The sequence below is a fragment of the Carcharhinus amblyrhynchos genome, chromosome 33 (genome assembly GCF_965287045.1).
Source record: "Carcharhinus amblyrhynchos chromosome 33, sCarAmb.v2.hapA, whole genome shotgun sequence".
Classification (NCBI taxonomy): domain Eukaryota; kingdom Metazoa; phylum Chordata; class Chondrichthyes; order Carcharhiniformes; family Carcharhinidae; genus Carcharhinus; species Carcharhinus amblyrhynchos.
The window spans coordinates 7,237,471-7,250,702 of NC_137356.1; the positions used below are offsets into that span (position 1 = coordinate 7,237,471).

General features: G+C 46.2%; 1 protein-coding gene across 5 annotated transcripts in view; it reads right to left on the reverse strand.

Annotated features, from left to right (window-relative positions):
* Positions 1–13,232, reverse strand: part of LOC145361081 (microtubule-associated serine/threonine-protein kinase 1-like) — a 178,538-nt gene that overhangs the window by 51,849 nt on the left and 113,457 nt on the right. For all 5 annotated transcript variants that reach the window (XM_080216663.1, XM_080216665.1, XM_080216664.1 and 2 more), the window contains 4 exons: positions 8,807–8,939; positions 6,860–6,927; positions 3,676–3,761; positions 2,077–2,285 (listed from right to left, as the gene is read on the reverse strand). In XM_080216663.1, coding sequence (XP_080072789.1) covers positions 2,077–2,285; positions 3,676–3,761; positions 6,860–6,927; positions 8,807–8,939 — 496 coding nt within the window. The remainder of the gene's footprint in view (positions 1–2,076; positions 2,286–3,675; positions 3,762–6,859; positions 6,928–8,806; positions 8,940–13,232) is intronic.

The window sequence follows — 13,232 nt, forward strand, 5'->3', positions numbered from 1 at the left end:
TTATTTTACAGACCTCGATCAGATCATCTGTCAGCCTTCTACATTCCAGAGAAAAGTCCCAGTCCATCCAGCTTCCCCTTATAACTCAAACCATCAAGTCCCGGTAGAATCCTAGTAAATCTCTTCTGCATTCTTTCTAGTTTAATAATATCCTTTCTATAATAGGGTGACCAGAACTGTACACAGTATTCCAAGTGTGGCCTTACCAATGTCTTGTACAACTTCAACAAGACGTCCCAACTCCTCTATTCAATGTCCTGACCAATGAAACCAATCATGCTTCACTACTCTGTCCATTTGTGACTCCACTTTCAAGGAGCTATGAACATGTACCCCTAGATCTCTTTGTTCTGTAACTCTCCCCAACACCCCACCATTAACTGAGTAAGTCCCGCCCTGGTTCAATCTACCAAAATGCATCACATTGCATTTATCTAAACTAAATAATATAACTCTCCCCAACACCCTACCTAAGTGATGGACATTAATCATGAAACCAACCAATAAGTATTTATTTGGATTGTGGCAGATATCAGTAGGTAAGGTTGGGATTTTCCAGCCTTGCTGTGGTGGGCTGCCAGCGGAGGATGTCTGTTGACTTTGGCAGAACCAGAAGATCCTCCCAAGGGACAGTCTGGAAAATTAACTCCAATTAATCCTGAAACAGTGGTTACACAATTTATTTCCATTCAGGAATGCAACTGGATCGATGATAAAAGAGAAGACATTTATATGGCCCTGTTCAAAACAAGAAGCTATAAAGAGTCGTGAATGTAGCCCAATACATCACACAAACCAGCCTTCCATCTACTGATTCTGTCTATACTTCCTGTTGCCTTGGCAAAGCAGCCAGCATAATTAAGGACCCCACGCACCCCAGACATTCTCTCTTCCACCTTCTTCCATCAGGAAAAAGATACAAAAGTCTGAGGTCACGTTCCAACCAACTCAAGAATAGCTTCTTCCCTGCTGCCATCAGACTTCTGAAAGGACCTACCTCGCATTAAGTTGATCTTTCTCTACACCCTAGCTATGACTGTAACACTACATTCCGCATTCTCTCCTTTCCTTCTCTATGAACGGTATGCTTTATCTGTATAGTGCACAAGAAACAATACTTTTCACTGTCCATTAATACATGTGACAATAATAAATCAGATCATACAAAAAAAATGAATGTCCCAGGATGCTTTGAAACCAATGATGTGACATCGGAAATTCAACTGTTAATTTGCACACAGCAAGATCCCCGAAAGGGCAATGTGATAATATTTAGATGGTGCGTGTGTTTTTTTTGGTGATGTGGTTTGAAGGATACATTTTGACCAGGGTCATAGGGAAGCCTCCCTTGCTCTTTGAAATATGTCCAATGTGAGATTGTGCTAATGTTTGGATGGAAGTACAAAATGGACATCGCTGTGTGCTTTCACCATCTTCACACTGGGTGGCACAGTGGTTAGCACTGCTGCCTCACAGCACCAGGGATCAGGGTTCAATTCCTGGCTTGGGTCACTGTCCGTGTGGCGTCTGCACATTCTCCCTGTGTCTGCGTGGGTTTCCACCAGGTGCTCCGGTTTTCTCCCACAGTCCAAAGGTGTGCGGGTTAGGTTGATTGGCCATGATAAATTGCCCCTTAATGTCAGGGGGATGAGCGGGGTACTTGTGACACTAATAAATAATCTTTAGGGTAACATGTGTACACTCTGTGGTTGGAATTTTGCCTAGATAAGCCTGGGATTCGATTCTAATTTAACATACAATGTAATTTGTGGTTAGGGCTTGGAAGGCAATCCATATGTGGACACATTGGTTAGAAGATTGAGAGGTGAAAGAGGACATTGAACTCATTCATACGCCCAAAATAAATCTATAGTCTCTTCCACCCCAACAACAGCAACCAAGTGCTTTGCACATTTCTTTTTGTGTAATGTTCTCACTTCCACCCATTCTGGTAAGAAGTATTTAGCCATTTATTACAATCGCAATTGTTTCAAAAGTATTTCAGTCTTTGACCTGTCCGCCTCCCCCTCATGCACCTCGGGGACCCCACACTGAGTTGGAACTCTAATCACTTACCTTCCACATATTCCATTACCATGCAGAGATGTCGCCTGGTCTCAAAGGAGCAAAACATACTGACGACAAATGGGTTCTCAGCAAAGGTGAGGATGTCCCGCTCCACAAAGGCCTGCTGAATCTGGTTTCGGAGAATCAGGTTCTGTTTGTTTATCTTCTTCATGGCAAATCGCTGCCTCGTCTCTCTGTGCCTCACCAAGTAAACAGCCCTGGAACAAGGCAAGGACCCGTTCACGTCAAATAATACTCTCTGCTGGAAGTCAAATTCTTCGAGTTTGCATTGTCATAGATTCCCTACGGTGTGGCCATTCAGCCCATCGACAACAATTTCACCCAGGCCCCCTCCCCATACCCCAAATGATTACCCTGAAATAAAGGGGCAATTTAGCATGGCCAATCCACCTAACCCACACATTTTGAGATGCCAAGGGGCAATTTAGCATGGCCAATCCACCTAACCCACACATCTTGGGATGCTAAGGGGCAATTTAGCATGGCCAATCCACCTAACCTGCACATCTTGGGACGCTAAGGGGCAATTTAGCATGGCCAATCCATCTAACTCACATATCGTTGGACCGTGGGAGGAAACTGGAGCACCCAGAGGAAACCCACGCAGACACAAGGAGAATGTGCAAACTCCACACAGACAGTGACCCAAGCCGGGAATCAAATCTGGGTCTCTGGTGCTGTGAGGCAGCTTTGCTAACCACTGTGCCATCGTGCTGCCCGTTGATGCCAAAACCTTGAATGTATCCAAGAAGTGGCTAGATACAGCACTTGGGGTGAACAGAATCAAAGGCTGTGGGGAGAAAGGAGGATTAGGCTATTGAATTGGACGATCAGGTGATGAACGGTGGAACAGGCTCAAAGGGCCAAATGGCCTACTCCTCAGTAGATTCTTAATTCCAGGTCTTTTTAATTGAATGGCAGGACCAGCCTGGATGGGCTGAATGGCCTCCTCTTGTCCCCTGGTGTCTGCAGTGGCTCTCAGTGCTGCTGATTGTTCATCAGTTCTTATTGGTGTCTATCTGCAGCTTAATCGCTAGACTTGGCACAGAATAATTGGATCCTTGCATCGAGTATTCCCATTCCATTCCAGGATAGATTGGAAGCCATGCTCTCATATTACAAATTCTAACCCTCAACTCATCAAAGGAAAGATTTATTCGCCATCTGTTCCAACTGCACACAATCCAAGTCCCATATGTAAAGGAACAGCACTCGGCTCCACTTCATCCTTCCATCTGTCTGAAAGGAATTCCGACTCCAATACGGCATCGCCAGCCCTCCAGGAGCCTCCAGGATTGCAAATTAACCTGGAATTTGAAAATCTGGGAGATTAAACTATTGTGTACCATCTTCATTCAATCGTTTCATTCATTTAGTTGTCAAAATAGTTGAGAGGGGACGGTGGTTTGGCAGGACAGGTTCGGGCGATGAAATCTCCAGGAACATGGCCAACCAAGGTTGGCAACCATACCCCCATCACCCAATTTCCACAGCCATGTATTGCTTACCCGATTAGAGGATCTATCTCAGGAAGTTAGCTACAATAAAGCATCCGCACCTTACAAATTTATGCGCATTCCCACTTACCCGTATGCCCCGTTGCTTATTAGTTTAATGGTGTCAAAGTCTTCTTCAGATGGTGCCTTTGTGGGTTTACCAGAAGTTCCACGGCCCTGGGACAAGCCAAACATGTCAGTTAGAGTGGAATTTCCAATAACGTTCTGTACTTATATGTGCTTTAGGAATCATAGAATTAGACAGCGCAGGAGAGACCCTTCGGCCCATTGAGTCTGCACTGACACATCAGAAACACCTGAACTCCCACCTAATCCCATCTGCCAGCACTTGGCCCCCAGCCCTGAATGTTACGACGTGCCAAGTGCTCATCCAGGTACTTTTTAAAGGATGTGAGGCATCCCACCTCCATCACCCTCCCAGGCAGCGCATTCCAGACCCTCACCACCCTCTGGGTAAAAAGATTTTCCCTCAAATCCTCCTTTAAACTTCCTATTCCTCACCTTGAACCTGTGTTCCCTCGTGACTGACCCTACAACTAAGGGGAACAGCTGGTCCTTATCCAATGTGTCCGTGTCCCTCATAATCTTGTCCACCTCGATCAGGTCGCCCCCTCAGTCTTCTCTGCTCCAGAGAAAACAACCCAAGCCTATCCAACCTCTCTTCATAATTTAAATGTTCCATCCCAGGCAGCATCCTGGTGAATCTCCTCTGCACCCCCTCCAGTGCAATCACATCCTTCCTACAGCGTGGCGACCAGAACTGCACACAGGGCTCCAGCTGTGGCCTCACCAAAGTTCGATACAACTCTAACATGACTTCCCTGCTTTTGTAATCGATGCCATAATCAAAATATTTGACATCAGGCCAGAGGAGGGTGTTTGAAGGGGAGAGGACTTGCTGAAGCAGATGGTTTAAAGTTTTATTTATTAGTGTCACATTAGGCTTACATTAACACTGTAATAAAGTTACGGTGAAAAATCCCCTAGTCTCCACACTCCTGTTCAGGTACACTGAGGGAGAATTTAGCACGGCCAATGCACCCTAACCAGCATCTTTAGGACTGTGGAAGGAAACCGGAGCACCCGGAGGGAACCCACGCAAACACAGGGAGAACATGCAGACTCCGCACAGACAGTGATCCAAGTCAGGAATCAAACCTAGGTCCCCGGCGCTTTGAGGCAGCAGTGCTAACCACTGTGCCACCAGAAGTGGAGAGGTATCTCTCAACCCCGTTCTCCTGCCTTCTCCGTAATCATAGAATCCAACAGTGCAGAAGGAGGCCATTTGGCCCATCGAGTTTGCACCAACCACAATCCCACCCGGAACCTATCCCCATAACCCCATGTACTTAGCCTAGCTAGTCCCCCTGACACTAAGGGCCAATTTAGCATGATCAATCCACATCTTTGGACAGTGGGAGAAAACCGGAGCATTTGGAGGAAACCCACACAGACGCGGGGAGAATGTGCAGACTCCACACAGACAGTGACCCAAGCCAGGAATGGAACCTGAGTCCCTGGCACTGTGAGGCAGCAGTGCTAACCACTGTGCCACCATGTCACCCAAATCCTTGATCCTCTAATTGATCAAGAACCCTATCTATCTCTGTCTTAAAGACACTTAATGACCTGGCCCCCACAACTCTCGGAGTTCCACAGATGCACCACCCTCTGGCTGAAGAAATTCCTCCTCACTTCAGTTTTAAAGAAGCGACTCTGAGGTTGTGCCCTTGAATTCTCCCCCACTAGTGGAAACATCCTCTCCATGTCCACTCTATCCAGGCCTCTCAGTATTCTGTAAGTTTCAATTAAATGCTCCCCTCATCCTTCTAAATGCCATTGAGTGTAGGCCCAGACTCCTCAGCTGCTCCTGATATGACAAACCCTTCATTCCTGGGATCATTCTTGTGAACCTCCTCTGGACCCTTTCCAAGGCCAGCACATCCTTCCTTAGGTATGGGGCCCAAAACTGCTCACAATATTCCAAGTGGGGTCTGACCAGAGCTTTATACAACATCAGCAGTACATCCCTGCTCTTGTATTCTATGGTGTCCTTGTGTACTACAATGGTAGAGAAAGAGAGAGGCAGGGAAAAGAACACAAAGATAGCAAGGAAGACAGAAGGAACACAATACAGAGAGAGAGAAAGACAAAGCACCTCGCATACCATCAGTTACAACAACATTGCAATCACAAAGGACAATACAGCACAGGAACAGGCCCTTCGGCCCTCCAAGCCTGTGCCCATCACATTTACCTATCCAAACCAACTGTTCATATCTCTCTATTCCCCGTCTGTTCATATGTCTATCAAAATAAGTTTTACATGTGGCTAACGCGTCTGCCTCAACCACTTCACTTGGCAATGCATTCCACCATTCTCTGTGTAAAAAAAACCTCCCTCTGCACATCTCCACTGAACATTTCACCCCTTAGCTTCAACTGTTGCCCCTTTTGTAATAGTCATTTCTGCCCTGGGAAAAAGCTTCCAACTGTTCACCCTATTTATATCCCTCATAATTTTATAATCTTCCATCAGGTTGCCCCCTCAGTTTCTGTCTTTCCAGGAAGAACAAACCCAGTTTATTCAATCTCTCCTCATACCCTCCATACCAGGCAACATCCTGGTAAAACTTTTTTGCAACAAGCGTTCCACAGCCATGTAATTGGAGGGACAAGATCTTCTGAGACTCAAGTTCGCCAAGGGCGCTTGTAAAGTTTTGTTAAGGTTAGCAGGAGGTCAGATGGACCAGACGTACAAAGGCACTGGAGTCTGAGATTTTTTTAGGTAATTAGCCATAGTTCTCAAGGGTCCATAGCCATCTCTCTCCGTTAGGGAGAGAGAGAGAGAGAGAGACAACTGGCTATAAATAATTTGGGAGGCACCACTCTCAAGCGCAGGGGCGAGGCCGCAATGAACTATTGGAATGTAACCCAAACACAAAAGCAGAAATCTTGCAGGCTCCGAAAATCTGAAATAAGAACAGAAAATGATCGAATTACTCAGCAGATCTGGCAGCATCTGTGGAGTTAACGTCTCAGGTTGATGACTTCAGAATTGATGAAAGTCCATCGACCTGTACCGTTAACCCTGCTTCTCTATCCAGCCAGAGCTGCTGAACGTTAACCATCGGCCACATCACACATAGACAATACAGATCTCCGCATCGGAAAGAGAAAACAGGGAGAAAAAAGATCAAAGGCAAACGGAACAAAAGGAAACATGGTTAAAGATTCCAACTTAAGTGACTCACATCTATCAAGTCGACCAGTTCTTGGGTGTTGAGGCTTGGACTGTCGTAGGTGTCCAGATGGGCCATTTCTGCTTGCAAGAATACAGGAATAAGTAATATAGCATTAACAGGCCTTTCCCAGGACAGATTTGAAAGTTTTATTTCCTAACACAGTGTTAGTGCATCTGCAGTGTGCAAAGACTGGCGGCCACATTTGTCTTTACTCGTTGATGAGATGTGGGCATCGCAAGGCCAGTATTTATTGCCCACCCCTGAGGGCAATTAAGAGTCCATCACATTGCTGAGGATCTGGAGTCATGTGTAGGTCAGACCCAGGTAAAGAGATGACAAGAAACTACAAAAGGTCATGAATGTGGCCCAATCCATCATGCAAACCAGCCTCCCATCCATTGACTCTGTCTACACTTCCCGCTGCCTCAGCAAAGCAGCCAGCATAATTAAGGACCCCGCGCACCCCATACATTCTCCCTTCCACCTTCCTCCATCGGGAAAAAGATACAAAAGTCTGAGATCACGGACCAACCGACTGGAGAACAGCTTCTTCCCTGCTGCTGTCAGACTTTTGAATGGACCTACCTCATGTTAAGTTGATCTTTCTCCACACCTTAGCTATGACTGTAACACTACATTCTGCACACTCTCCTTTCCTTCTCTGTGAACAGTAGGCTTTGTCCATACAGCGTGCAAGAAACAATACTTTTCACTGTATACCAATACATATGACAATAAGAAATCAAATCAAATTAAGAGATTTCCTTCCCTACAGGACACTAATTATTAGAATGTAACCAATTATAACATTGGATCTGCTATAGTGTAACCAATGGTGACACGCTGTGAGGGTCAGCTGATCTGGTAGACATTGTAACCAATGACAAGATGATATGGTGATCAGCTGACCCAGTATAAATAAGAAGTAATTGGGAATTGTGGGTAGCTTGTATGGCCCAGAGAGTGGCCTTAAGTGTTGGAGTAATGAAATTTCTTTATTAAGCCTTTTTCTTTGATTTACTTTCTGAAGCAACTTATTTTTATTGCTTGCAACTGAAGAATTCCTCCTGCTGGATGAACATAGTGAACCAGATGGGTTCTTAACCATGATTGATTCATGGTCATCTTTAGACTATTAATTCCAAATTTTTATTGAATTCAAATTCCACCATCTGCCATGGTGGGATTCAAACCCAGGTCAACAGACCATTCTCCCAGGTCTCTGGATTACTAGTCCAGTGATAAGACCACTACGCCACCACTTCCTATATACTGGAATAGAATCTATTAATGAGCAACTGTCTTAATAAACAGTGTATTAATCAGACTGAATACTCACTTCCAATCTCCTCATTGTGTCATTAAACTACGCTATTCTAAGGCACTGTCCCTTTAAGATAATGCTTGGCTCTCTAAAAATTGAGTTGATTTGAGGGGGGGCGGGAAGGGTGGGGCGGCACGGTGCAACAGTGGTTAGCATTGCTGCCTCACAGCGCCAGGGATTCGATTACCACCTCGGGTCAATGCCTATGTGGAGTTTGCACATTCTCCCCCAGTCTGTGTGGGTTTCCTCTGGGTGCTCTGGTCTCCTCCCACCGTCCAAAGATGTGCAGGTCAGGTGAATTAGCCAAGCTCAATTGCCCCTTGTCAGAGGAGCTAGCTCAGGTAAATTGTATGGGGTTACGGAGATAGGGCTTGGATGGGATTGTAGTTGGTGCAGGCTGAATGGCCTCTTTTTGCACTGAAGGATTCAATGATTCTAATCTAAATCCACTGCTGCCTCATAACGCCAGGGACCTGGGTTCAATTCCTGGCTTGGGTCACTGTCTGTACGGAGTCTGTACATTCTCCCTGTGTCTGTGTGGGTTTCTTCCGAGTGCTCCAGTTTCCTCCCACAATCTGCAAGATGTGCTGGTTAGGGTGCATTGGGTAAAACAGAAAAGAAAGTGTCCTTACCTTCCAGTGGGTCGCGGGTGAGTCCCAGTTGGCTGATGATGTATCGCGGGATGTCGATTTTAACCCCATGGCCCTCCTTCGCATGGTCTTCAGCTGCTTCCAGGAGATGGTAAAATTCCTCTGGATTGAATTCCTGTATCAAGTAGGTCGGAAATGAGAAATGTTTTTGAATAGGTTTAATGCAGCTCCTGTGCAGTTGGCGAGTACTTCAAAAATCAATCAGAAAGAACACAAATTTCCTTGGAGCTAGAATTGTACAGTACAGAAGGAGGCCATCCAGTCCATCGAGTCTGCACCACCCACAATCCCACCCAACTCCATCCCCATAACCCTATGCATTTACCCTAGCTAGTCCCCCTGACACTAGCGTCAATTTAGCATGGCCTAACATCTTTGGACTGTGGGAGGAAACCAGAGCACCCAGACGAAACCCACGCAGATACGGGGAGAACGTGCAAACTCCACACAGACATTGACCCAAGCCAGGAATCAAACCTGGGACCCTCGCACTCTCAGTTAGCAGTGCTAACCACTGTGCCACCGCGCCGCCATTGTGCAGCTTATACACAGAAGTGGCCTTTATTGCTGAATCATAAGATTCGGAATTCCAGTCTCACTCCAGGGCTAGAGCACAAAACATGCCCAGTGCCGTTGTGAAGCAGTGCTACACTGTCACTTTGATTGAACTGAGAACCCATCTGTCAGCTCGGGTGGATGTAAAAGATCCCACGGCACTATCTCAAAGGCAAGTAAGAGCATTATCATGGAATCAAATCCCTATAGTGTGGGAGGAAACCATTTGGCCCACTGAGTCTGCACCGACCACAATCCCACCCAATCCCTATCCCCGTAGCCCCATGTATTTACCCTGCTACTTGTGCTGACACTAAGGGGTAATTTAGCATGGCCAATTGACCTAACCCACACATCTTTGGGGATGTGGGAGGAAACCAGAGCACCCGGAGGAAACCCACGCAGACACAGGGAGAATGTGCAGAGTCCGCACAGACAGTGCCCCAGGCCGGGAATTGAACCTAGGTCCCTGGTGCTGTGAGGCAGCAGTGCTAACCACTGTGCCACTGTGCTGCCCTACTCCACTCCCCCTCCACCCGCAGCAAAACCATTGCAGGCCACATGTGCAGGCTGGATCATTTGGAAGGAGATGATTAAGTAATTGCACCTTGGCGGTGGATGGCAGTGAAACTTTGCACACACTGTACCCCAACTGCTGATACTCAGTTGCAACTCGCAGCCCTGGGCATTGATCTAAAGGCCCTCAGAGACAATGGGATTGAGTTGCACGGTTTGTATTTGAGAGTGTGTCCAACACAAATGGCAGAATTCTCCAGCCACGCTGGTCCAAAAGCCGAAAATTCCCACCCGACCATCAAGGAACTACAAAAGGTCGTGAATGTAGCCCAGTCCATCACACAAACCAGCCTCCCATCCACTGACTCTGTCTACACTTCCCGCTGCCTCAGCAAAGCAGCCAGCATAATTAAGGATCCCACACACCCCGGACATTCTCTCTTCCACCTTCCATCAGGAAAAAGATATAAAAGTCTGAGATCACATACCAACCGACTCAAGAACAGCTTCTTCCCTGCTGCCATCAGACTTTTGAATGGACCTACCTTGCATTAAGTTGATCTTTCTCTACACCCTAGCTATATTCACTACATTCTGTACTGTCTCCTTTCCTTCTCTATGAATGGTATGCTTTGTCTGTATAGCACGCAAGAAACAATACTTTTCACTGTATACTAATACATGTGACAATAATAAATCAAATAAAAAAAAACCAAATCAAATGGGGTTTCACATTCTCTGCTACCCAGCAGCTAAAATTCCAGTGGGATGGGAGAATTCCAGTCATAGCCTTGCACAACTCTGTACCAGCACCAACTGCGTGGGATCTCCTCTGGTGGCCAGTGCTTATTAGAATGGGAGAGTGATATAGCACAAAAAGAGGCCATTCAGCCCATTGAGCTAGTGCTGGTTCTTTGAAAGCAAGTTAGTCTGACAACCCCCCCTGCTCTGCCCTTACCCGACAGCTCAGCAAAATTAATTCAGTTTATTTATTAGTGTCACAGGTGGCTTACATTAACACTGCAGTGAAGTTACTGTGAAAATCCCCCTCTGGCTACACTCCGGCGCCTGTTTGGGGACACTGGAGAAGAATTTATCACGGCCAATACAACTAACCAGCACGTCTCTCAGACAAAACCAGAGCACCCTGAGAAAACCCACGATGACACGGGTAGAATGTGTAGACGCCACACAGACAGTGACCCAAGCTGGGGATTGAACGCAGGTCCCTGGCACGGTGAGGCAGCGGTGCTAACCACTGTGCTACCGTGCTGCCCCATCAGGCTGCTAGGGCGGGATTCGAACCTGTGTCCTCTGGATAATTAAGCACCATGTTATTTAAAAGCAGTTCACAGGTTTAATTTAATAAGAAAAGCAGAGAGCTTTCCCGGGCTGAAAGAATCCATCTGTTTCCATGATCTGTGGGTGACCTGGAACTAATTTGTTGAGTTAGAATCTGATATTTTGATTTGATTTATTATTGTCACATGTATTGGGATACAGTGTATTGTTTTCTTGCAGGCTACACAGACAAAGCATACCGTTCATAGAATACATAGGGGAGAAGGAAAGGAGGCTGCAGAATGTAAAGTTACAGTCTTTGATTGTATTAGTATACAATGAAAAGTATTGTTTCTTGTGTGCTATACAGACAAAGTATACCGTTCATAGAGAAGAAAAGGAGGGAGTTCAGAATAATGTTACAGTCATAGGTAAGGTGCAGAGAGAGTTCAGAAGAGTTAAAGTAGAGTTTTAAGAGCATTGAACAAGAGTAAAAGATGGAACTAGAGGGTATGCTGGGCACAGATTGCAAGAAGTCGCTGCGCTCCAGCACCATCTTGTTTCCCATGGACAAGTGACTTTTAAGCTCCCCATCGCCTTTTCCCCTTCCCCTTTATCAATATTGAGTCTCTAAATGTAGCTTGGATCACAGCAATGTTTTTCTTATTCATTCTTGGGACATGGGTGTCACTGCCTGGCCAGCATTTATTCCCTAGTTGCCCGAGGGCAGTTACGAGTCAACCACATTGCTGTGGCTCTGGAGTCACATGTAGGCCAGACTGGGCAAGGACAGCAGATTTCCTTCCCTAAAGGGACATTAGTGAACCAGATGGGTTTTTCTGACAATGGTTTCATGGTCATCAGTAGATTCTTAATCCCAGATTTTTTTAAAAATTGAATTCAAATTCCACCATCTGTGGGATTCGAACCAGGTTCCCAGAACATTTGCTGAGTTTCTGGATTAAACAATAACTCCAACCTGACCGAGTCATTGCATTCATAATTTGCTCAGCCACACATAATCTCACAGCTGGGGCACGAGTGTGGTTACGAGCTCATTGCTGCCAATCCAAGCCTGGGGAATAGTCTCAAACTGAATGAACGAATGGATCGCCCTGCAGAAAAGGACTCATCTGTCTTTTAGATTATTGGCTTTAAGGCACGGTTGACCTAACAGCCTCCTGTCCCTTCCGGCTTCCCCAGCACAGAAAGTTACCTTGATTTCGAGATGGATGCCTAAGTGTGTCGGGGGCTGTTAAAAAGCTTTTATGAGGATGTGATCGGTTAATTCACACTGGTGCGTTGAATATCCAGCACTGTGGCACAGTGGTCAGCACTGCTGCCTCTCAGTGCCAGGGACCTGGGTTCAATTCCTAGTTGGGTCACTGTCTGTGTGGAGTCTGCACGTTCTCCCTGTGTCTGTGTGGGTTTCCTCCGGGTGCTCCGATTTTTCTCCCACAGTCTGAAAGATGTGCTGGTTAGGGTGCATTGGCCGTGTTAAATTCTCCCTCAGTGTACCCGAACAGGCGACGGAGTGTGGAGACTAGAGGATTTTCACAGCAGCTTCATTGCAGTCTTAATGTAAGCTTACTTGTGACACTAATAAATTTTTAAGAAGCATAAAATTCATCTGTTGAGCTAAAGCTAGCCCTAATTCACATTTGTCTTGTTGGTTTCACTCACTGATTGCAGTGGAAATGTTGTTTGGGGAAAACTGTGAAATATTCCACAAAATCATAAAATTCCTACAGTGCAGAAGGAAGCTATTCAACTCATTAAACTGTGCCAACCACAATCCCACCCATAACCCCGCACATTTACCCTATCTGGTCCCCCTGACATTAAGGGTCAATTTAGCATGGCCAATCCACCTAACCTGCACATCTTTGGAGTGTGGGAGGAAACCGGAGCACCCGGAGGAAACCCATGCAGACACGGGGAGAATGTGCAAACTCCCCACAGACAGTGACCCAAGCCGGGAATCAAACCCAGGTCCCCGGTGCTGTGAGGCAGCAGTGCTAACCACTGTGCCACTGCAAAGAATCCTTCTCCGGAC